Source organism: Neolamprologus brichardi, chromosome 2 (genome assembly GCF_056152115.1).
Source record: "Neolamprologus brichardi isolate AB-2024 chromosome 2, ASM5615211v1, whole genome shotgun sequence".
Lineage (NCBI taxonomy): Eukaryota > Metazoa > Chordata > Actinopteri > Cichliformes > Cichlidae > Neolamprologus > Neolamprologus brichardi.
In genome coordinates, this window is record NC_142105.1 from 15223689 (window position 1) to 15246474 (window position 22786).

General features: G+C 39.2%; 2 protein-coding genes and 1 pseudogene across 3 annotated transcripts; 2 read left to right on the forward strand and 1 right to left on the reverse strand.

Annotated features, from left to right (window-relative positions):
• Positions 1 to 5082: 5082 nt before the first annotated feature.
• Positions 5083 to 8794, reverse strand: LOC148106103 (uncharacterized). The gene is made up of 3 exons (XM_087830332.1): positions 8414 to 8794; positions 7343 to 7441; positions 5083 to 7209 (listed from the first exon to the last, which is right to left on the reverse strand). Exons 1-3 carry the CDS (start codon positions 8792 to 8794, stop codon positions 5083 to 5085), a joined length of 2607 nt encoding a protein of 868 aa, XP_087686458.1.
• Positions 8795 to 12202: 3408 nt separating this feature from the next.
• LOC148106104 (uncharacterized) lies at positions 12203 to 15432 on the forward strand (annotated as a pseudogene). Its single transcript, XR_015720736.1, has 7 exons — positions 12203 to 12385; positions 12469 to 12694; positions 12874 to 13023; positions 13707 to 13924; positions 14013 to 14133; positions 14221 to 14330; positions 14893 to 15432. The product of XR_015720736.1 is annotated as an uncharacterized LOC148106104 (transcript).
• A 3239-nt stretch (positions 15433 to 18671) lies between these two features.
• LOC148106105 (endogenous retrovirus group FC1 Env polyprotein-like) lies at positions 18672 to 21022 on the forward strand. The gene has a single exon (XM_087830343.1). It carries the CDS (start codon positions 19508 to 19510, stop codon positions 21020 to 21022), a length of 1515 nt encoding a protein of 504 aa, XP_087686469.1. The 5' UTR covers positions 18672 to 19507.
• The last annotated feature ends 1764 nt before the right edge of the window (positions 21023 to 22786 follow it).

Sequence of the window (22786 nt, forward strand, 5' to 3'; positions counted from 1 at the left end):
AGACACTTCAACGAAGTGGAAGCGGAGCGGCCAAAGAGTAAACTTTCAAAAGTAAGTTCTGAATATTATGTCAGTTATTTATGTGCAAATGTTTAATAATGAGGAACATTAAAACATTACTGTTGGCCACATGCCGGCAAAGTTATGTGACATTAGCGATGTTTGTACTTTCAGCGTTTACTTTGTTTTAAAGTCTTTACTTTATACGCCGTTCGATAGTCGACCTTAATCTTATAGAGAATGTGATGATTTTGTGGATAATTAAAGTCAGTCATATATCCACAAACACAACAGGCTGAAAGTCAGTGCTGCTGCTCGGTTTGCAGTCCTGAATATCACGGCACAAGCAGGATTCACTGCACTGTTAATGTTAGCTATGTTATATTGCTGCCTCTGTTCGGTGGTGTCGAGCCAAACGGACTTTAACGTGTGTTTGAACGAGCTGATGGTTCACTCGTTAAGCTGAAAGAAAGATGCTTTAATCACAGCAGTCACACATGTGTCCACTGTACCAGCTGGGAACTCTTCTTGTTTAGCACTCGTAATAACACTAACACTAAATCCTTCTGTTTGTAGCAGTGTATACACCTGAGACTGTCACCTGTGTGTCTGTCCTGCACTCTCTCTATGTTTCTTTCTCTCTGATTGTGGAATAAAAGTATGAACATGTATTTATAAGTTACACTTGTGTTTGAATCCTGCAGCTTATCACACATTTGACACATTTCCATGTGTGACAACTGCAAGTGTCCAGAGTGAGGACAGACTGAGGGACCCACTGCTGCACATCATCTGTGAGGCTTTGCACCCCTGATGATCCACCAGGACAAACTCAGCAGTGTGTGAGGAAGAGGAGGAGGAAGAGCCAGCAGCAGCTGACAGATGGAGAGAATAGACGGACTGTTCCCTGTTTGTGAAGGACTGCTAGGAAAGTTTAACATAACTAATTGTCTGTCCTGAATCAGTCTTATTAGGTAATGTTCAAATAATTTGATCATCCCAGTGTTTTCAGTGTGGGAGAAAGTACTCAGGGCCTTCAAGTTACACACTATGAAAGGCAGCAACAAGTTTAATATTCAGAAACCTAAAGTATGTATCAGCAGCAGAATGGAGCTAAAAATAAATGTTTGTTTCAGTTCTATGAAGCTTTGAGTATTTTGGATTAGTAGTACTGCTGTGTTTGTTGTATCCTATTGTTGTAATTGTTTCTATGCTTTATATATTCTGAGGTAAGTTGATCTATAGTGTTACATCATATTCTATAAGGATGTTATGTGTTTGGATACTTTCTGCCCAGTTTGACCCATTTAACAGAAGTCTGCCTGTTTAAGGCTCTGATATCTATTCTGTATGACTTAAATCGGTTATGACATGGTCTGATTTTTTCACCCAATAAAGGAATATTTAATATATCAGTCTACTCTTCATTCTATCAGAAACAGTTATCACAGCTCGTACATTTGCTTCTTCCACACATATATATAAGCATTGAGCCAAATTTAGTAATGCCAACATATTAAAAGAACAATATTTGTCTCTTATATATAATACATCTATATATACACTGTCACAGACACTTGTCTTTAAGTGAAGATTTAAGGTGATAGGAAATATAAATAAATGCAACTTGAATCTTTACTGAAGCTCAGTGTTTGGCACAGAGTTCATGTTCACTGCTGTAATAACTAATAGTGATTAATATAATATTGGCCATATTATATTTACATTACCAAAGTGAGATGACTTTAGTCTCATGAACAACATTAACTAATCGTTATTTACTAGCTAATCTTAAATGACTGTTCAGTACAGAAATGAAGCCATTTCTGTACTGAAGTACAATCATGTTTTACAGTCCTGTGGTCTCAGCCTCAGATACTTATCAAATCACACAAAGCTCATGTAGAAACAAATGTACAAAATATGTTCTCCTTCATTTCTGTCAAACAAAGCTGTATAAAACGTTTCCAGCTGTTAGTATCATGGTTGCTAGGCAACCTGGGCAGCGCGACGGAGGCTAGACCGCCCCATTTCACAAGCCTACAAGCCTCGCACTTCCAGCCTCAGCGGTCTTTGAGTAATGCGGCCCTTGAGGACCGTTAACGCTGCGTACTTTAAGGCTGCAGATCCTGAATTGGGATACAGCCATACATACATGTTTTGGTTTGTGCAACTGGTCCGTTCGGTTATTGTCTCCCCAGAAACATTTCCGTTGTGCTTTGTGTGCTTTTGCAGCGTTTTTCTTTTTGCAGCATTTTTCTTTTTGCAGCATTTTTCTTTTTGCAAGTGTTTTTCTTTTTGCAGCGTTTTTCTTTTTGCAAGTGTTTTTCTATTTGCAGCATTTTTCTTTTTGCAAGTGTTTTTCTTTTTGCAGCATTTTTCTTTTTGCAAGTGTTTTTCTTTTTGCAGCATTTTTCTTTTTGCAGCATTTTTCTTTTTGCTAGTGTTTTCTGAAGTTGCAGTCCGTTTGGCCTCTCAGGGCCACCGTAGTAATCTCTACAGTTGTAGGGAAACATTTGTCCAACAATTAAAAAAGTCCTAAAAAGAAAGCTAAACGTACTCAAGAGTTAAAATATTTCAAAGCATGGAAAGAGGAGGAAGACAGACGTAGTGAAAATAGACAAAAAAGAAAAAAGAAAAAGGAAACAACATTACAAAGCCTACAGCCGCCACTTTATGTACCAGCACCGTCAGCACCAGAGCCACAATCAAAAAATCCCTTCACTAGTCGACCTAATCCTAATCCTTATGCCCAAGCCCGAAGTGCATTAAACTGTATGACAACAAACCCACAGGAAGACATAGGGAAAGACCCGTCAGGCAGGGACATGGGAGGTATTGTAGATCCTCCAGGACCCTCTGGAATTTTTCCAATGGTAGCTGCACCTAATCCCAGATATGGACAGTTGATAGGTGGTGAGAACGAAGAAAGAGATATAAACCCATTTGTGTATGCTTTTAGACCATGGACCCAAGCTGACAGACAAAATGTGGAAAAAGATGTTCCACCTTTAAATGAAGGCTTCCAACAGTGGAGAGACGCAGTGGAGCTAATTAGAACTCAATGGGGCCTAAACGGTCATGAAATGCTTCAAGTAGTACAAGACCTGCTAGGATTGAGAATGGGGACAGTGAAAGACGGTTTTACAGGTGAAGATGACCAAGGAAGACCTCTTGGCCCAGATTCCCTAGATTTAATGAACACTTTGACAGACTTATATGACCGAATTAGGGTTCGTTTAGCCCCCAGAGCAGATTATTCCAAAATAGGAGAAGTAAAACAAAAGGAAGCCGAAACAGCATCAGACTTCCTCGATCGGCTACGCCCGGTTTTCCGACAACATTCAGGCCTAGATTATGAAGACCGCCCTGAAAGACCTTACCAACAGCAGTTAAAAAATGCATTTCTAAATGGTCTCCGTCCCACAGTCAGAGCCCATGTCGAAAAGCACTGGGTGACAATAAACACAGGAAATCTAGCAGACGCCCTACAATATGCAGAGCATGCAACTAGAGTGCTGAAAAAGAAGGAAAAAGGAGGTGTTTTCACTGTAGATCCCGACACAGGTGTCATAGCATTTTCTGGTGGATACAGAGGACAGGGACAAGGACAACATAGAGGAAAGGGACAGAAAAGCAGAGGTTACAAAGGTAACAGGAAGCAAAGAAATGAAAGAGACAACCGTTGTTATAATTGCGGAAAAGAAGGACATTTTGCACGAGACTGCAGAAACAAAAAAGAGAATCATAGTGACAGAGAAAGTATGTGACTAGAGCAAAATACTGAAACTGAACAAAACATTGAGGATGAAACTGAAATCTATAACATACAACAATTACTTTTAGGCTCTGAACATAAACCCACAGTAATTATTCATGTAAACAGCCAACCTATGACTATGCTGTGCGACACTGGAGCATGTAAAACGGTGTTAAATCAAAAACCACCGAATCTGAAATACTCCAGTAACACCATGATAGTGAAATCAGCATCAGGGCACACCAGCATTAAGTCTTTAACAGAGAGCCTACTGTTAGTACATACAGACAGTGGACGCAGCTGCAAAAATCAATGTATATATGACCCATCCTGCCCAGTTAACCTTCTAGGGAGAGACTCCTTAGAAAAACTGCAAATAGGTGTATTGCCAGGGCCAGAAGGCATGTGTGCTAAGCTAATGTTGAATGAAGAGCAAAACCTCACTGACTGTCAGATTAATGTGTGTGAAGGACAGGGAGAGCCCCACTACTACTGGACATTAGACCTGCCCTCACTAGAACCTTTGCAACACATAGCAAATCGATATCTGCCAACCCACTCAACACGGCAGGGCTACACTGAGTATCACAACACACTGAGGTTCAAACAAAGCCCAGGTCATGACCCCATGTATGACTTACAGGTGCATAAACTAGGCCCACAAATGCTCACATTGCAGCACCTATATGTCACTCAAAGTGGTAATGCAGTCTGCTCTGTACTTCAGCCAGAAATAGTGCAACGAGTGAACAGGATGCCAAAACCACATGTATCAGTAGCACACAATGACAGCACACTGCAAATTATCTGGTGCTTGCCATGATTTAAAATCCTATTTTTAGACAGGCCAGATTATTTGCCTTGTTCTAAAAAAGATTTACTTGTTTCTAAGTCTGGATTTTAGATAATAAACTTAAATCGAGAATAACCATATAATTATGTCTATATTAGTACAGAAATCCAGAAATGGGAAGAATAACTCTTAAAATAGCCTACATTAGGTCTCTCACCAGATGTCTCTCAAAATATCACTTGTTTCAAGATAGAGTGACAAAGTCAATTTGCTTGATTTAGGAAATTCACACAAGGCACCTGTTGAAAATATGATTTATTCAAAATCATGTCTGACTTCAAAGTTGTACATATAAGGCAAAAAAATTAACCACAATTTATGATACAAATCACATTTCAAAGACAGCTGTTTGTCCCAGCATGCCAGCATTATGTGGTACAACATTGACATTGGTTTAGGGAACATTTAATGACTGTCAACTGATATCATCACAAACTACACTAAGCCAATACTTGGTGCAACCCTAATCTTAATGGTGATTTCTATGGGAAATAATATCAGAAAGACTGTATTTTATTGGCACAAACACACTGTCCCTAAAACTAATAGAAAAGTATGAAGTATAATCAATGAGCTCATGGGCTAATTCTGTTGCTTGAGCAACAATGGGCACAGTTACTTCATATGCCAATAAGTCTTCATTTAAATTCAAAGTTTCATAGCGTTGGTACTCAAAAGCAATAAAAGATGAGTCAATCAAAAAGATATCCTTTATCAGTCCAAACACAGGGAAAGTGCCATCCACATCTGCAATAATCATGGACTTCCCAGTAATGTATTTATTGCCATTTAGAACATACCATTTCACTGAGACAACAGACTGCATGACATCTATTCCAAAAAATTCTTTAATTTTTTTCCTAACATATTCATTATTTTTAACAGCTGATACTGGCCCGGATTCCTTTTCTTTCGCAAAAATAGGATGTTCAGTCCCTATTTCATTTTGACAACACTCAAGAAATTGATTGTGGTTTGCTAGGGATTTACAAACATTTTTAAAATTTAACTTAGAAGCCCACTGTTTAAAATAGGAGTGCTTTGCCTCAAAGCGCATGCACATACTCCTTATTAAAGGTCCAAGGGATAAGATTTGACTGGGAAGATGCAACATATAATGTTGCTTAGGTATTATATTGGCTTCGGGAAAAAGTTGCTTGAACTGATACAGGTGTTCTTCAATCATACTTCTCAGTTGCAATACAGTTTGTAAAGAAATAATGGGAGCAAGAACTATTTGAACTATCATAATTAACTTTCTAATAAATACAACATACTCACTCTCCACACCATACAAAAGAAAAAGTAATATTTTTAAAAGAATTAGCATCTGTCCACAAGACTGTTTCAATTTGTTGTCATTAGCCGCTAAAGTGCCAAAGCTAATAGGACATGGTTTATCCCGTATTTCAAGAGGTGAGTAAGGAAAATTTTGAATGTCTGAATTAAACTTGTCTAATTCCAATTGTCCTGAGAGAATTAGGTGTTTTAATACAAATTTAACTTCCATTGATGCAACACCTTCAAAAATAACATGCATCATGTCCTGTGGAGTTTGTTTGATCAGGTCAAATGCAGGAACATCAACTAGTCTGCTTCTTCTATTAATTCCATAAGTAGTTTTGAGGGGCGCTTTAAATAAATCTGTGCTTGCTTTATCTATTTCAAAACACTGCTTGATATGTTTCTCCAGAGTTCTTTGAACAAACTTCTTCTCCTCAAAAACACTTTGCATATCATCAAAGTTGCATTCACAGTGTCTACATTTGCTATAAGCAAAACCAATCCCTTCTTTAAAGCCAGCAATCTCATGCTGGGCTAGCGTGTCTCCGCAAATGGCTATAACAGCACCAAACAATTCATTTTCACCATTTGACATTTCAATCCTTACACCATTGTAAAGCAGTGATAGATCTAGAAGTATTCTTTTCAGTACAACATCAATACCCCACTGAGAAATGTCATTTGCTTTAGCAATAGAAAGAAGTCGTATTGCAGCTAACTTTGACCTAAATTTTGGATCAATATTTCCTAAAGTATAATAAAACATGACCAATTTGTTTGCAGAAGCATGGGACCCTAAGGGGTTACATATTTCAATTTCATCTGTGTACAGTATTAATTGCAATGCATTTGGCCTCTGAGAAAACAAGGGGTGAGATGTAAAGAGGGACCCGTCTCTAAAATCATAGAAGAATCCCTCTCTTCTTCTTTGTGGTGCAGTGTTCAACATGGTAAAGATTCTCTCATTAGTCATTAACTGCTTTAGACTTTCAATTAATGGTACATAGTAAAAACTTTTGTTCCTTATGGACATGACCCTTGAAAGACCTTGCTTTACCCAACATATCTTTTGGGATACTACTACTTCCTCTGCGTTGACTGGACGGAACATTTCCCCTATGGCTCTACTCTGTCCATATGCAATGGTGGAGAAAGGATCCATGAATTTATCAAATGTAGCCAAAGCCTCATCTTGAAGCTGAGTGGTTCCCTCGCCATGATCTTCAAACACTGTCTTCATTCTTTCCTTGAGCGTATCCAAAAGAACAGCCTGATACTGTTGCACTCCTGAGATGATATGTTTGACCGTTCTCTGTGAAAACATTTGAAACAAAAGTAACTTATTCTGCATTTATATAAAAAATAATAATTCTGAATTCCATTATGAACAAGTAAGACATTGATTGCCTTATATAATGTATTGATCCATTAAGACTATAACATACCTGTGATAAGTGGCACTGTTCTTGAACACTGATAGCAAAAGCTGCAGCAGATCTGGTAATATTGTGTCTGGTAAAGGATGTTGTAGCAACAGCTTCTTCCTTTAAAGCAGAAAAACAAAGTTACTCCAAACTCCTGGCCAATTATAGAAATTCTTACATAACAGGTATAATCAGTTACACCTAATGATTGGTCCATTAAAAAACAAAGTGCATGACAGTGATTAGTGTTACAGTGAATATTCAATATAATATAAGATAATATAATATTCATTCTTTGGAATAAAGAAAAAAGAAATGGAAAAGAAATCAAAGACAAAGAAACAATAAAAAAGGGGTTGTCCATTTTTTTGAGGAGGCTAGGGATTGGATTCATGAGAATGAGATTTTATCTTTTTAAATAATGAATTTTTGTTCGCACTTCGATATTAGTTTCTTTACATGTTTGTTGTATTTATTAAATTATTTATGTATTTTTAAATCACGTAATTTAGATTTGCACTTAGAACTTATGTTAGTATTAGTATATGGATATATTTTATTGTATGCATTTATTAATTTATTTAATTTTCAAGAAAATAATTCTTTTACATGTTTTGGCAGTATTTCTGGCCAACAGATTTTTTTTTTTACAGTGCTTCCAAATGCTCTGTGTCTTACCTGAAACTGTATTCACCACTTATAATTCCTACGAGATACCCAAATTGCTGCCACATTGAACGATTTAAACGCGCTGAGTGTCTTTGATGCAAACTTCACCAGGAGACATGCCAGCCGCAGAGTGTGTGCCTGCTCCGGCTGCAGCATAGCCTTTACTATTTACACTGAACTGCTATTCTGTTTATTTATTTTCAATTTCATCCTGGTGATTTAAAATCCAACCATAGTGGAAATCGCTTGTAACAGTTTGAAGAACAATATCTAGCGGTATAATATCGCGAGATCTCATTAAATTTCTCTTGATTAAAAATGGAGAAAAGGATTAAAAGTAATATAGGACCAAATACGAGGAGTTAGACATGGCTAAATTTGTCATCAGAAGCCACACTACATTTTATTTAGTTTAACACTTACTGCGATCGGGCTGTCAACAACCTGAGGCTCCTGCACTTCAGGCAAAGATCCACCAGTTGATATTTCCACGGTGCTGGTTGTTGTTGCAGTACTACAGTTGGCAAACACTGAAACACCAAAATTTTCCGATCCTAAAGAGTGGGATGTTGGGGGGATCCTCCATCCTCTTGGTGGGCTTCCATTCGTCAAATACAGAGGGTGCGTCCGTTTAATGTAGCGAAAGAATGAGTTAAAAACTCTGAAATCTTGTTCACAGCCATCTATTCCACAGTAAACCCAAAAATCCTGCCTTCGACCATGAGCTGCATTTATGTGGCTAAGGAGCAACTTCAGAGTTAAAGAAACAAAGATAAAACAGATCATACATCTCCAGAGCGCCATGGTGAACTGTTTGCGCGCTGTAGCCATGCAGCTTTACTTTACCGCTCTCCACTGAAGGCCACAGATGAGAGTGTGGGACCATGGGAAAGGTAGGCAATTTTAAAAATATATGTATCCTTAATTATCCAATTTTTCAGGTTTAAATGACATCAGTTATATTTATTTTTAGGCAATACGTGTTTAAGGCTGAATTTTTATTTTTATTTTCTTTTTTTTTTACTTAAAAAAAATTAAATATAAATAATTTCCTGCATGCCTCAGTTCCTGTCGTGACGTTACTTTCACGTGGGACAAAATCTTTTCCCCTGCTTTGTTAACCATCAGGACCGTTACGAAGATCAAAATTATTTATCTAAACAAAGCGAACAGTAATTTAAGGTTGGTAACATTAAGTTGATTTGAAAAATACTATGGTACAACGGTGTTATTAAGATAAAGTCGTGTTTTGTGAGGGCTGCTAGTTAGCAATCTAGCTAATGTGTTAACTTTAGCTAAATTATCTTATTTAAGCCGTAGGATATTTCCAGGTACTGTGAGTGGAGGCTTTGGAACCGAACTAGAGAACTGCTGTCACGGCATGGACAAGTTTGACGATGCCATACTGTCTGTGTTGCAGGTAGGGTTGCCAACTCCCTGAGAAATAAATAAGGGACACCTCGTGGCCAGGGCCGGGCAACCCAGTTGTCTTCACCCTTCCCAGTGTGGTGAATTTTTTAGGTCTTTTTTTGTGTGTGTGAAATTATTTTTTTTAACCATTTGACTTGAATTTGATTTAAGTAGATGCATATTCTTTGTGATATCAAGACATGGGAAACAAAAATCATTTAAGCATTTATTTTTAGCTCAAAATGACAACATAAAACAGGTCTCTTTCTTAAACAGAAGCCTGTCATGCTTAACTTTTGAGAATAAAAGTAAATCTTTCTTTAAAAGAACTCTGTCCTGCTTAACTTAAAATTATATAAATTAATAGAAAACAATAGAAAGAAAAATATTCTTGTAACAGTGCACATTTAGTGCATTTAGTGCAATTGGCCAGAGGCATTATTTCAGCTTTTGCTCCCGTTTGTAAACCCACTTGTTCCCATGATTACGCATCATAACTCATCATCATTATTCATCTATGTATTACTTTTATGTATTACTCATCTATTTGTTGTAATCTATCCTTGCAGTTGTTTATTACACAAAATAAATTATATTATCACACTTCTGGCCACATAGCGCTGATTTTCACTGCACATGCCCATTTTAACCTTAACCAGAGGGTTTAAAAACAAACAAACCAGTGTTTACATACCATATCTGCTTCTGCCGTGGCCTGGTGGACAAAAATTGGTTAAGGGTTCCCCGAGCTTTCACGCCCCTCATGTTCTTCATGTGCCCACCATTAGAAGCACGCCTATGGAAAAAGTGCGCCAGCACACAGTGCAGTGCGCTTTATAGGTGTTATCGTGCACTTTTCCAGCCAGGTGTTTTCCTTTTCCCATTCTTCCCTGTACTTTTGCAGCCTTTTTTTCTTTCTCTGAGAGGAACAAACATTGCTGGTCTAATGCTGGGCTTACACTGTGCGATTTGTGGCCCATTTTGAGCCGATTTTTGAGTCGTGCGACCAATTTGGTGATGGCCCAATTTTGGCCTTCATCGTGCATGTGTAGTATACGTGGGGTAACGAGAAGCGATTAACACCTCACGACCAACTCCCGATCATCAATTGCTCGTGAGGGTGTCACCGCAGCCGCTCACACTGCTCACGCGCAAACACGTAAACGTCGGTGAAAAAGACGGAGCAGCACGGCTGTGCAGCGTGTGATCTGGACACAAGCGATGGATGCACAACTTGTAGAACTTTGGAAAGCTCATCCGAGCCTTTTCGATGTGACATCACCACATTATCACGACCACAAAAACCGTGAAAATAGTTGGATTTACATTGCTGCTCAATCACAGCTGCCTGATCAGTGTTTTTCATTAGCAATTTAGCAAAGTTGATGGTGGTGTGTGTCTGTGTGAGTGAAAGACAGAGAGGGAGAGCGAGCGACAGATTTTCTGTTATAACCTTCATTTTATGGAGGCACGGTGTGAGCACTCGGGTCGCATCAGAGCATCGGGCGGTATAGTGTGAGACCCTGCGTCGTGACCTACGAACTTATAACCCATGCGAGCCAATCGTGCAGTTTGAAAATCGCACAGTGTTTGCCCAGCTTCAGGTGTACTGTCGTCTGAGACTTGCACCGCAGTGTCGGCGTTTGTTTCCCCGTTGGCCATGCTTTTTGTTGTGGTCATCTGTTGTCTTCCGGTATTTTCTCCGCAAGCGACCTTTCCTCAACCAATGAGATGAGCGGTAATCTGAATTGTCATACTCGAATTGTCATAAGTGTGCTGTCAGCTCATTGGTCACAAAGCAGGAGCGGGACTGGGAATTATGTTTTCAAACAAAGCGTTAATTACATTAAAACTTATAGACTACTTTTGATTCTCACTGTATTACGGGACAAAGTGCGTCCCTTTTCAGCTCAAAACGCGACGTGTACTTTTGTTTCTAAATACGGGACGATTCCGTTTTTTAAGGGACGGTTGGCAACCCTAGTTGCAGGGTAAGTCTTATTTTTCAGTTATTTTGGTACGTTAGCTAAGCAGCCTTAGCATCTGTTAGCATCATTTCTGAAACTTGGAGCTAGGATTGTACTCTACTCTGAACTTTATCCACATTATAGCCTTGAGCTGTCTTTGCCAAAATAGACTTGGAACATCATTCTTGAAGACAGCCAAAAATAGTTTTATTGCATTCCCAAATATTTGATAAACTGTTTTAAGTTTGACATTTTATCCTGTTATTATTACTTATTGCTAAAATACATTTATTGACAAAAAATGACCTCAATATGTAATAAGCCACACCCAGGAAAAGAGAAATAAATATCACTTTTGAAGTTGTTTTTCTCTTTTACAGCTGCGAATATTGATGAGGACACTTTGAGAAGCTTTACCCAGGATGACCTAAAGGATCTTTTTCCGGGCCATGAAAATTTCTTCCGTAGAAAGAAGATTTGGGATTTCATCAGCCAAAAGGTAAATACACATTATACCACTAAGAAGATGATTACTGTCCATATTGTCTAACATTAATTTGCCTAATTGTGTATTTTTGTTTATATCCCACAACTGTTATAGTTTAAGAATACTGACCAAGATGCCAACACTTTCCATCGAAGCAAGAGTAACCCCTTAGGCTTTGATGTGTCACAATGTCAGCCTCAAACTTCCACTCCCATTTCCTACACTGCTGACAAAAAAATGAAAATGCCAGACCCACCAGAGTATGTGCTGTATACAGATTCAGAGTTGGACATGGTGCGCAGTCAGTACTTTGCATTGCTCCACAGTGGAAAGGAAAAGGACTGTAAGATGTCGAAGGAGCTCTTTTGCAGACTTGTAAGGAACACAGTCACCAGCATGGTTGCAATCCTCCGTGCTAGTCCCATGGGGAAAGAAGTAACATACCCCTCCAAACTCGAAATGAGAGCAATGTCACAGAAGATTGTCGACTATTACCCCATGTTATGTGATGCTGACACACACATGCCATATGTAAGTCATTCTCTACCAACTACAATATCTAAAATTGAGTGAGATAATAAAAGGATGTACAAATATATATTATTTTACCACAGCTGACCATCTACACCAAACTGTACAAACGACTCCAAAATATGAAGTCTCCAAGGAAGAGGCAGGGCTCCATGCCGCAACGAGGCAGGCCCAGGAAGACTCTTTTCAGCTCAGATGACACAGACAATGGGACTGAAGGTGACCTAAGTGGTGAAGCAAGTGGTTCAAGTGACTATACCATACTTCTTGAGAGCAATGATGACCTCAGCGAGGACAACTCAAATGCAGGTGTGTACTTTGGTCTGCTGTACTAATGACTTTTGGACATCTAAAACTTCAAAGAGACCACCTGCCCTCAGTTTTCTATTCAGAGTGCATCACAAGATTTATACAGTGTTGAGTATTTTTCTTAACTTTTTAGCTATTCCCTGTTATTACATCCTGTTCATCTTCTGTTTTTTCCTCAGAGAAAGAATCCCAATTGCCGCTACCCTCCACTGTACCAACTACGTCAAACAATACTACACTGGATTTACCACTATTATCCAAGTCAGCCTCGTGCTCTGCACCCAGGGCTGATATAGGTCCTTCAACTGCACCTCCAGATGATGTTGTTGGTAAGTCCACCATCACCCTTATCTACCTCTCAGTCTGACTGTGGTTCCTCTTACAGCTCTTTCCAAAATATGGTTGCAGCAATGAACCCCGTTCTAAGTGTTTATTCCATAAATCGTAGTGGTTTGGCATTAACTCAAGTTGGTGTGTAAAATCAACATATGATAGATCCCTCATTCCAGTTTGCCAGTTAGCCATAGTAAGTATTTTAACACTTTGTGTTGTAATGGGTGTTACTAAGTGCTGATTATTTACACATGTAAATCCTCATGCTGGTCACATCTATCATGCCTTATCACAGTGTTTCTGTCATAAATCAAATTACCTAAAAGATTTTTATCCATCAGCTCATAATCTCTGTTCACACTGATGTGAACGATGTACACAGTAAACAACCTTTACCTTATTTTCACCACAGTTTTATTCACGGGCATCTTAAACTTTCGTTTTAATATTTGATTCTGTTCAAACTAACAATTAACATAAATCCATGATCATTATACGAAAAGGACACAAAGGGAAATGACCAGGACATACAGGGTCAGTTCATTACTCAAACATATTTAACCTAAACATTAATTCTCATAAATATTATACTTAAAAACAACCATGCAACCTTACTAGAAATGACTGATTAGAAAAATCTGGATTTTGTGAAGTCTAGTTACACCATGTCTTTCCCTAGCAGACCATGACAGCCTGAAGATGCAGGCAAGACATTACAAAACCTTGAGCAACATGTACAGGAAACCCAATGCAAAACCCAACCAAAGTGACGTTGCTCAAATTTTGGACCTGGAGTTTGAGGCCAGACGAGCTTTTATTGATGCAGATGTTACAAGGGAAGAAGACAGGCCTAGAAAAATATTTGAAGCATACCCGTGCTTCAAAGACATACGAAATGTAAGTTCAACTACCTTCAGTTAAATTCCTTGCTTTCTCTGGATAGGTTTAGTTAGTTCTTGACTAACTGAGCACAACTTTGTCATAGGCCATGGATGAACTGCGTTGCATCATTGGTGGCTCCAACTGCAAATACATAGATCAAATGAAGGGTCGATGGGTTTTGTTCGAAGGTGGAGTTCTATAACCCCCTCTCCCCTTGGATGTACGTGGAGGTAAGTGGCCTTTTCATACATTAAATCCATACATCAGATATGTTGAGATTACTTTGTTAAGATACTTTTCTCTGTTCACAGTGGATTTTACTGTCACTCTCTTCAATGCACTTCCATCTCTTTTTCCTTCAAAAACTACACCACCAAAGCGGCTGGGAAGTGCCAGTGAGGCTCTCCTTCATATCCTCAAGGTGAGAACAGCTGCAATACCAGCCACTGTAACTTGTACTCCATTTACTTGTATTGTTATTATTAATATTATTATTTTGCTTTTCATGCTTAATAAGAGTGGGTCGAAGTTCAATTCAGCAGGGATTAAATTACTCCTTATTCAGGATTTCTTAATTGTTATTCAAAACCTACTCCAGAGAGGCAGCACAGAGCAAAAGCACATTGCAGTTAGGATACAAGTAGAAGCAGTAAAATTATATATTTAAAAAGGCCTTCAAAAACTAGAATATGTAACAAAGTTAAAAGAAATAGTTTTAAAAATCAAATGAGAAAAAAAAGCACAAATAGACATGATAAAAATGCTGCAAACTAGAGAAAATTCATGCTCAGAATTTATACATTTCTAAAATTTCATATTTATGTAAGTCAGATATTTTATATTTATTTCTTCTATTCCAACAGTAAATCAGTTGGAGCATTCTAAACTCTTGATATTGCTTTTTGTGTCTTAAGCTGTTTGGATGCACAGCAACCCTTTCATTTAAAATCTTGAAGAATTTGTCCTTTTTTGTGCTTTTCTAGCCGGGTGAAGATGCAATGCTACACCTGGAGAAGCGGCCTCTCTCCTCCCCAGTGCTGCTTTTTGATGGGACAACCAGCATTGTTGCTGTAGGAAACATACCAGTGACCACTCTCCCCTTGGAGGATTTCTGGGAAGGAATGTTGGTGTTGATGGCATATTACTACACCTTGCACTTAACATACCCGAAATGTGTTGCAACGGTCCTCTCTGTCATACAAACTGAGGTAATCACTGATGCCATCCATGATCAAGATGCCACTTGTGCATATAAGAAAGCAATAGCTGAGTGGAAGTCGTTCTTTGAAAAATAGGTGAATACCAAGCAGGATTTTATCAGGTCATTTGCAGTTTGTTTAGTTTTGTAGTACGTTTGTACAACTTTGTTCCTAATTTGCCTGAGAAACGGCTTTACTTATAATGCTTTACAAATGAAAGTTGTTGTTTTTTTTCTTAGTGACACTTTACCTGAGGCATGTAAAGTTTTAAGTCAGTAATGCCATTATTTACAACATTGTGAGACTATGTGACTGTCACAAAAGTTTAAGGCCAAAAATGTAATTTTTTTCCCTCTATTTAGGCCTTTTAAAGGGTTGATTTAGACTTTTAGGGATTGTGCAGCAGCCCTATATTGTTTAAAAAAAAAAAAGGTTTTGTTCTCATGAGAGAAATAAATGTTGACATATATCACTCTTGTCCTGGTTGTGATTTCAGTAGAAGCCAAGGAGTATTCTAGGAAAAAGGTCTGTTATAAGGTTTTTTTGCTGGGATTTAATATCGATTTGGCTCTATTTTAAGATAAGCCAACCTGAATCAAGAAACAAATTAATCATACTTCACTAATATTGAGTAGTCTTTCATAGTATTAGAACTATTTTTCTCGTTGCAGTGCATTCATTTGCTGCAAGTAAGAATTCAAAACATAAAAAAAGACTGTAATTTAGCATATTTAACTTACTTTTGGGACTTGATATCAAGTAATTTTATCTTAAATTCAGCTTTTTAAAGCTTATTTTAACCCTCTTCAATTCTCAAATGTGTTCTTTTATTTCTGGATTAAAAAATCTTATTTCAAGATTTCTTATTAAGTAAAATAAACTTGCTGCATGGACAGATAATTTCACTTGTTTTCAGTGCTTTTTGTATCAAATGTAGTATTTTTTTCCTAAATATAGACTAGCCATTTTTGCAGTGCACTGAGTGGAAAGATTTAGGCCGCGTTCTCGCTCAAGTTGAAAGGGACAGATATGAAAAAACTGAAGAAACACATGAGGGGTGGCTTCAAGGTCACAGAACAGGATGCATGAGATACACATTAGGGTGGGTACTCACTACCCACCCAGCCACCCACATGATTGACAGCACTGATGTACACGTGCAGGAAGATAGTGAGAACTGACATGCATTCTCATTAGAGTTACACCCAGAACTACAACAACTGCCCATAAAGCTGTGGTCTACAGGCTCAACAGATGTAGGATTAATTAAAGGAGCAGATCCCGTTGTAGTAAAAACCACCACAACCTACAGGCCAGTCAAACCACAATATCCCTTAACAGCAGAAGCAAAGGCAGGCATCAGGCCAGTAATTGCAGATATGGAGAAAGCAGGCATTTTAGTAAAAACAACCGAAGTGACCTGTAACACTCCGATCTTTCCAGTGAAAAAAGCAAACACAGGAAAGTATCGCCTAGTACATGACCTCAGAGCAATAAATGACGTAACAGAACAAATCCCACCTGTGGTAGCAAATCCACACACAATCCTAAATCAAGTAACACCAAAAGAGCAATGGTTTTCGGTTATAGACCTATCAAATGCATTCTTCTCTGTACCGCTACATTCTGACTCACAGGCTCTGTTCGGTTTCACCTTTGATAATCAGAAGTACACATATACAAGGTTACCTCAGGGTTTCCAGAACAGCCCCACCCTGTATGCAGAAGCTTTAAGGAAATCTATGTCACTTTGCACTCTCCCTGCCCCAGGACAGTTTCTCCTGTACGTAGATGACATACTGATCACGGGAAACACACAGGCAGACTGCAAAGCGAACACAATGACAGTATTACAACATTTAGCTGAGCAGGGCCACAAAGTCTCACAGCACAAATTACAACTGTGGAGCTCAGAGGTCACATACCTTGGACACAAGCTCACAGGGGAAGGGAGAACACTGTTAGACAGCAGAAAACTAGCAGTACAGAATGCTCCAAAACCACTCACAAAACAACAGATGATGAGTTATTTAGGTCTCTGCAACTTTTGCAGATGCTGGATACCTGAATATGCTCTGTTAGCTCAACCTTTGCAAAACTTAATTTATGGAAAAAATCTAGCACTGAAAGATAAAATAGAATGGACACCAGAGGCAGAAAAAGCATTTAATGATCTGAAACTTGCCCTACAAACACGCACAGTCTTAGCCTTGCCAGACTATGACAAACTATTTTATTTGCATGTAGACGGAGGAGCAGGCTATATGAAGGCCGTACTCACTCAGGCCTTTGGGGAAAAACAATGGCCACTCGCCTTTTACTCGTGTAAATTAGACTCAGTTGCTTCAGGCTTGCCTACATGCATACAGGCCTGTTCAGCAGCTGCAGAAGCAGTAAAAAAGTCCGCTGACATTGTTCTAGGGCACAAATTGATTATCAAAGTCCCGCACGCCGTGACCTCCATCTTACTGCAAGCAAACTTGTCTTATCTCACACATGCAAGACAGCTCTCATATGTAGGCATTCTGCTATCACAGTCACACATTACAATTGAGAAGAGTGGACAGCTAAACCCAAGCACACTTCTCCCCACTTCAGCAGACGGAGAAAAACACTGTTGCATGCAAAAATTAGATGAGGAAACGAAACCACGAGCTGACATTCATAGCACACCGCAACTGACCTTCACTGACATTTTTGTAGATGGCTCAGCATCCAAAAATAGTCTGGGGAGAAACTGTGTGGGCTATGCAGTAACCACAGCTGACAAGGTTTTAGAAGCTAAACCACTAACTTCCTCACACTCTGCTCAGAGTGCAGAACTGATTGCTGTCATCAGAGCTTGTCAACTGAATGAAGGAAAAAGCATCAACATACACACCGATAGTCAGTATGTTTTTGCAGCAGTACATCATTTTGCAAAAATCTGGCAAAACAGAGGTATGGTTACTTCTACTGGTAACCCTGTGCAACACGGAAATCTTTCAAAACAACTACTAGAAGTTATAACTCTGCCAAAGAAGCTGGCATTATGCAAATGTGCTGCACACCAAAAAGATGACTCTGAAATTACTAAAGGCAACAACTTTGCAGACATAGCTGCAAAAAAGGCAGCACATCAGCCAATAGAAACCTTAATGTCTGAAACCACAGAGTTAATACCACTTGATGTACTGAAAGATGAACAGAAAGCCGCACCCATTGCAGAACAAAAGAAGTGGTTAAAATGTGGTGCACAACTGAAAAATGACTTAATGACCTGTAATGGCAAACCAATATTGCCAAAATCTCTACACAAGACAGCAGCATTAGTGACACATGGTTTAACACACGTGTCAACAGGAGGGATGTTGGATATTCTCTCTAAACACTTCTACACTCAAAATTTCGAAAATTCAGCAAAAGAATTTATCAGAACATGCATGATTTGCCAAAAACACAATGCACAGGGAAATCTCAGACCAAAAAGAGGTCATTTTCCCACACCACCTCACCCATTCCATACAATCCATATGGATTTTATTGAACTTAACCAAACCGAAAATTCAAAATATGCTCTAGTAATTATAGATGTATTTTCAAAATGGCCAGAAATCTATCCAGTAAAAAGAGCAGATGCAATTTCAGTACCAAAATGCTTATGCAACCATTTCATCCCCACATATGGCATTCCTAGCCTAATAAGGTCTGACAATGGAACACATTTTGTAAATGACATAATTAGCAAGGTCTCTGAAGCCTTAGGATTTAGCATCAAACATCACTGTGCATACCATCCACAAAGTGCCGGAGTAGTAGAAAGAACTAACGGTACAATAAAACAAAGATTAAGAAAATGCATGGAAGAAACAGGAAGGCCATGGCCCGAGTGTGTAGGCCTAGTAAAAATGTGGATGAGACTGACGCAAGGCTCTCAGAAGCTCACACCTTTTGAAATCATTCATGGCAGACCGTTCCCACTGCCAATCACAAGCGAGCCAATAGACAAATCAGTAAGGGAAACCACCTTAGCTGAATGGATGACTAAACTGCTTGAAAACAAAGACATTGTGTTGAATAGCCAACTGCCAAGTGATGTATCTCCAGTGTCTTGCAGGTTACAATCAGGTGATTGGATCCTGATCAAGGTGCTCCAAAGGAAAAATTGGAGCTCTCCCAGGTGGGAAGGCCCGTACCAAGTCCTTCTTACCACACCTACCGCCTGCAAAATAGCAGAGAGACCCTCGTGGATCCACCAAAGCCACTGTAAAAAGGTACAGGACGCATCAGGCTAAGACGCCAGCTCCCTAGAATCTCACCGGTGCTCTAGTGGTGGAGAGAGGGCCGATTGGGCAAAAAGCCCGCCCTTGATCTTCTCGCCCTAGTCTACGCACCTGAGGTTTTAGTGTGCTTGGTCACCATGAAGACACTGTTCCTGCTATCAGCGATCCTCCTATCACTGGTGGCTCTCTTTGCAATATTCACACTGCAAGGCAGCTACAAAAGAAATCTGGAAAAAAGATGGACACATGACAACTCGCACCTGCGCGACCTGAACCAAGACCACAACCACCCATGGATGAACAACGCGTGGTATAGGTATGTGTACGACAGAACACGCACCGACAACAGCACGGAGTGCTATGTGTGTTCACACATGCCAACAACGGCCATACACGCAACAATATATGGAATGGCACCTGAACTCGACGAAGCAATGTGCATATTCAACAAAGCGATAACTGGCAACTGCTCACGCAGAGATTTGATGACAACAGGACTGGCTCTAAAAGGTCAAAGCACAAAGAAGAAAGACCAAATTCCATGGTGTAATGACACAGACGTTAAACGTGTCATGAAACCAATCTCACAGCAAAGGGTCGTATTCAAACAGACAACCCCTTGTGCCTACAATCTGACAAACTGGAACTACGCCTGTAACGGAGAACATTGGGTAAACGTCAACGCCAACAACACCAAAAGCAGATCATTCGCCATAGTTCTGCCACCTGACATACAGCACCCAATATGTTTTGACTTCTCGGACGGAAGCAGAAAGGTCGGATGGAACCTTAACTGCACACAAACCTTTGACATGACCCAATCCACAGGAACACTCACCTTCAAAAATGGAACTTTCTGGGTCCAGGGAGCCGCTTGGGCCTGCGGGCCTAAAACCTACTTCATGCTCCCACCAAACTCCACCGGTCTGTGTGCACCAGTGCTAATTTCAGACCACACCTTCAAGATCACAGCAGAGACACACACACGCACATCAAGAGCAAAGCGTGAAGTCGCTGAAGTGTTGCCACATGACTCAGTCTACGGATCAGATGTGCCTAAGAACTTCAAGTTATGGACCACCGGTCAAAAAGTTCTCCACTCCCTGTTCCCTTGGGTGGGAACTGGAAAAAACATGCTCAGGATTGAGACACTTGACTACCGATTTGGATTGTTCCTAAATGCCTCAGTAAAGATCAACAAGGCACAAAATGAAGAAATCGACGCAATACGCATTGTAGTGATGCAACACAGAGTCGCACTGGACATGATTTTAGCTGAAAAAGGAGGTTTGTGTGTATTGTTTAACACCACATGCTGTACATACATCCCAGACAATGTGCATTCACAAAACATGACCGACGCTCTGAACGCTTTGAGAAAGATTAAGGACGCTCAGCAACAAGACTATGTCACAAGCACTGAAGATTGGCTCACATGGTTGCTAAGTGGTTCTTGGAAGTCCCTACTGATTAAAGGACTTGTTTTTGTTGGAATTTTACTTTTACTTTTATGTGTTTTCACAACATGTGTAATACCCTGTCTGAAGAAAATGGTATCAAACATGGTGATGACCTCTATCAACGCTTATGTAACACTGCCTCAAATGGAAGATGTTTTGAAAAATGATTCATGTGATGATGTCGTAGTCTAATTGAACCCAGGATTGCTCAATGACGTTCTGACCGAAAATGTTTAGGCAAGAGGTTATGAATTGAACCAATAGCAATGCTGTTATTACAGAAATTTGAACAACAGGAGGGGATGTTATAAGATTTTTATTATTAAGACATTTTATTAATCATTATTGCTGATATACTAAAGCTAAAAGTGTTCATATTTCTGTTTGCACTCAACCAGCTGCACAACTAACTGTCTGCACCTTGCCTTAAAAAGACTTGTTTTGCTCTCACATTATCTCACAGGAAACTGCCACCCAAGAGTAAGAAACGACCTTTTAAGAACATAACCTTTTTTGAACATAAGTTCCGAGATTTCACACCTGCCTGTTTGACTAGAGAATGTTACTTCCTTTCTTGTATGTTTCATGCTGTGTATAAATAAAGGCAGAGAACTGCTGCAGAGGTGTGGGTCTCCCTTGAGCTCTCACCCGTGCACGTTGAACTGTTACAAGTGTCTGAGTGTTATTTCATTATACCTGATTACTTGATAAATAATATCTCTATCACATGTGTTCTATGTTCATGATAGATTTTAAATGACTGTTTTCTAATGTTTCTGCTGTAGTTCTCATAGGGATCGTTTTCCTGGGAAGACTATGGATAATGGAATGCCCAGTTTCGAGTTGATGATCACTTGTGTCATGTGGATACACAGGGTGAACCCTGCGTTAACTTAACAAGTCGATGCGACCAGTTATCCTGACTGCCACGTTAGGGTAAGCAAATCCAGATACCAGATACCGTTATACTACAAAGTAAGTCTGTGTTTGTAGCTGAGAAGTTTGCTTACCGTTGGACCTGTAGACAACTGAAGGCAAGTAACCCTAAGACAGTGAAGATAAAGAGAACAACTGAGCTAAACATTAAAGGTCAACATTTACATGTGTCTAAAAGGGTATTTCAGAATTTTTAGCCGAGACAGCACATTACATTTCTCTTTATCAGTCATGTGAACGTTGAACTCCAGCTGAGTTAAACTGGACTGAACTACATCAAAGCCAAAACAGAGAAGTGCAACAGAGGAAGTATAATAGATAACTGTCATCTGCATAAAAACAACAAACCAATTAATAAATTATAACAAAGATTATTTATAAATATGATGATGAGCAAGAGTCCTAAAAAAAGCAACACAGTAATTTAGCAGTCCATTACCTCATGTAATTTAAATCTAATTTACTACTTGAACCAAGGCAGTTATTGTGCTGTGTTGTTTTTAAACCCTGAGTGGTGTTGGGGAATCTGTATTTTTGTCATCAATAAAAAATTTACAATACTTTCACTTTCTTACTGAATTCAGAAACAAAACAGAAGAGAACAGAAATACTGCGAACCAGAAGAAACCAAAAAAGAAAGAATAAGAAAGGAAGGAAACATGGTAGAAATAAAAACAAATAAAAAAAATAATAAACAAATAAATAAAACATATAAGCCACAAAATGTAAGCAATTACATTTAAATACAAATAAAATATTTATTGTGTACAGTAAGCATCTGATCGACATCATTTCAGAAGGACAGAGTAGAGCTGCTCCTCTACATCAAAAGGATCCAGTTGAGGTGGTTTGGGAATCTGACTCCTTCTGGACACCTCCCAGGCATGCCCTACTGGATGGAGACCCTGGGGCAGACCCAGGACTCATTCAAGAAATCATATCTCTACACTGGCTTGGAAACGCCTCAGTGTTCCCCCGGATAAACTGGAGGAAGTCTGGGGTTCTCCACTGAGACTGCTG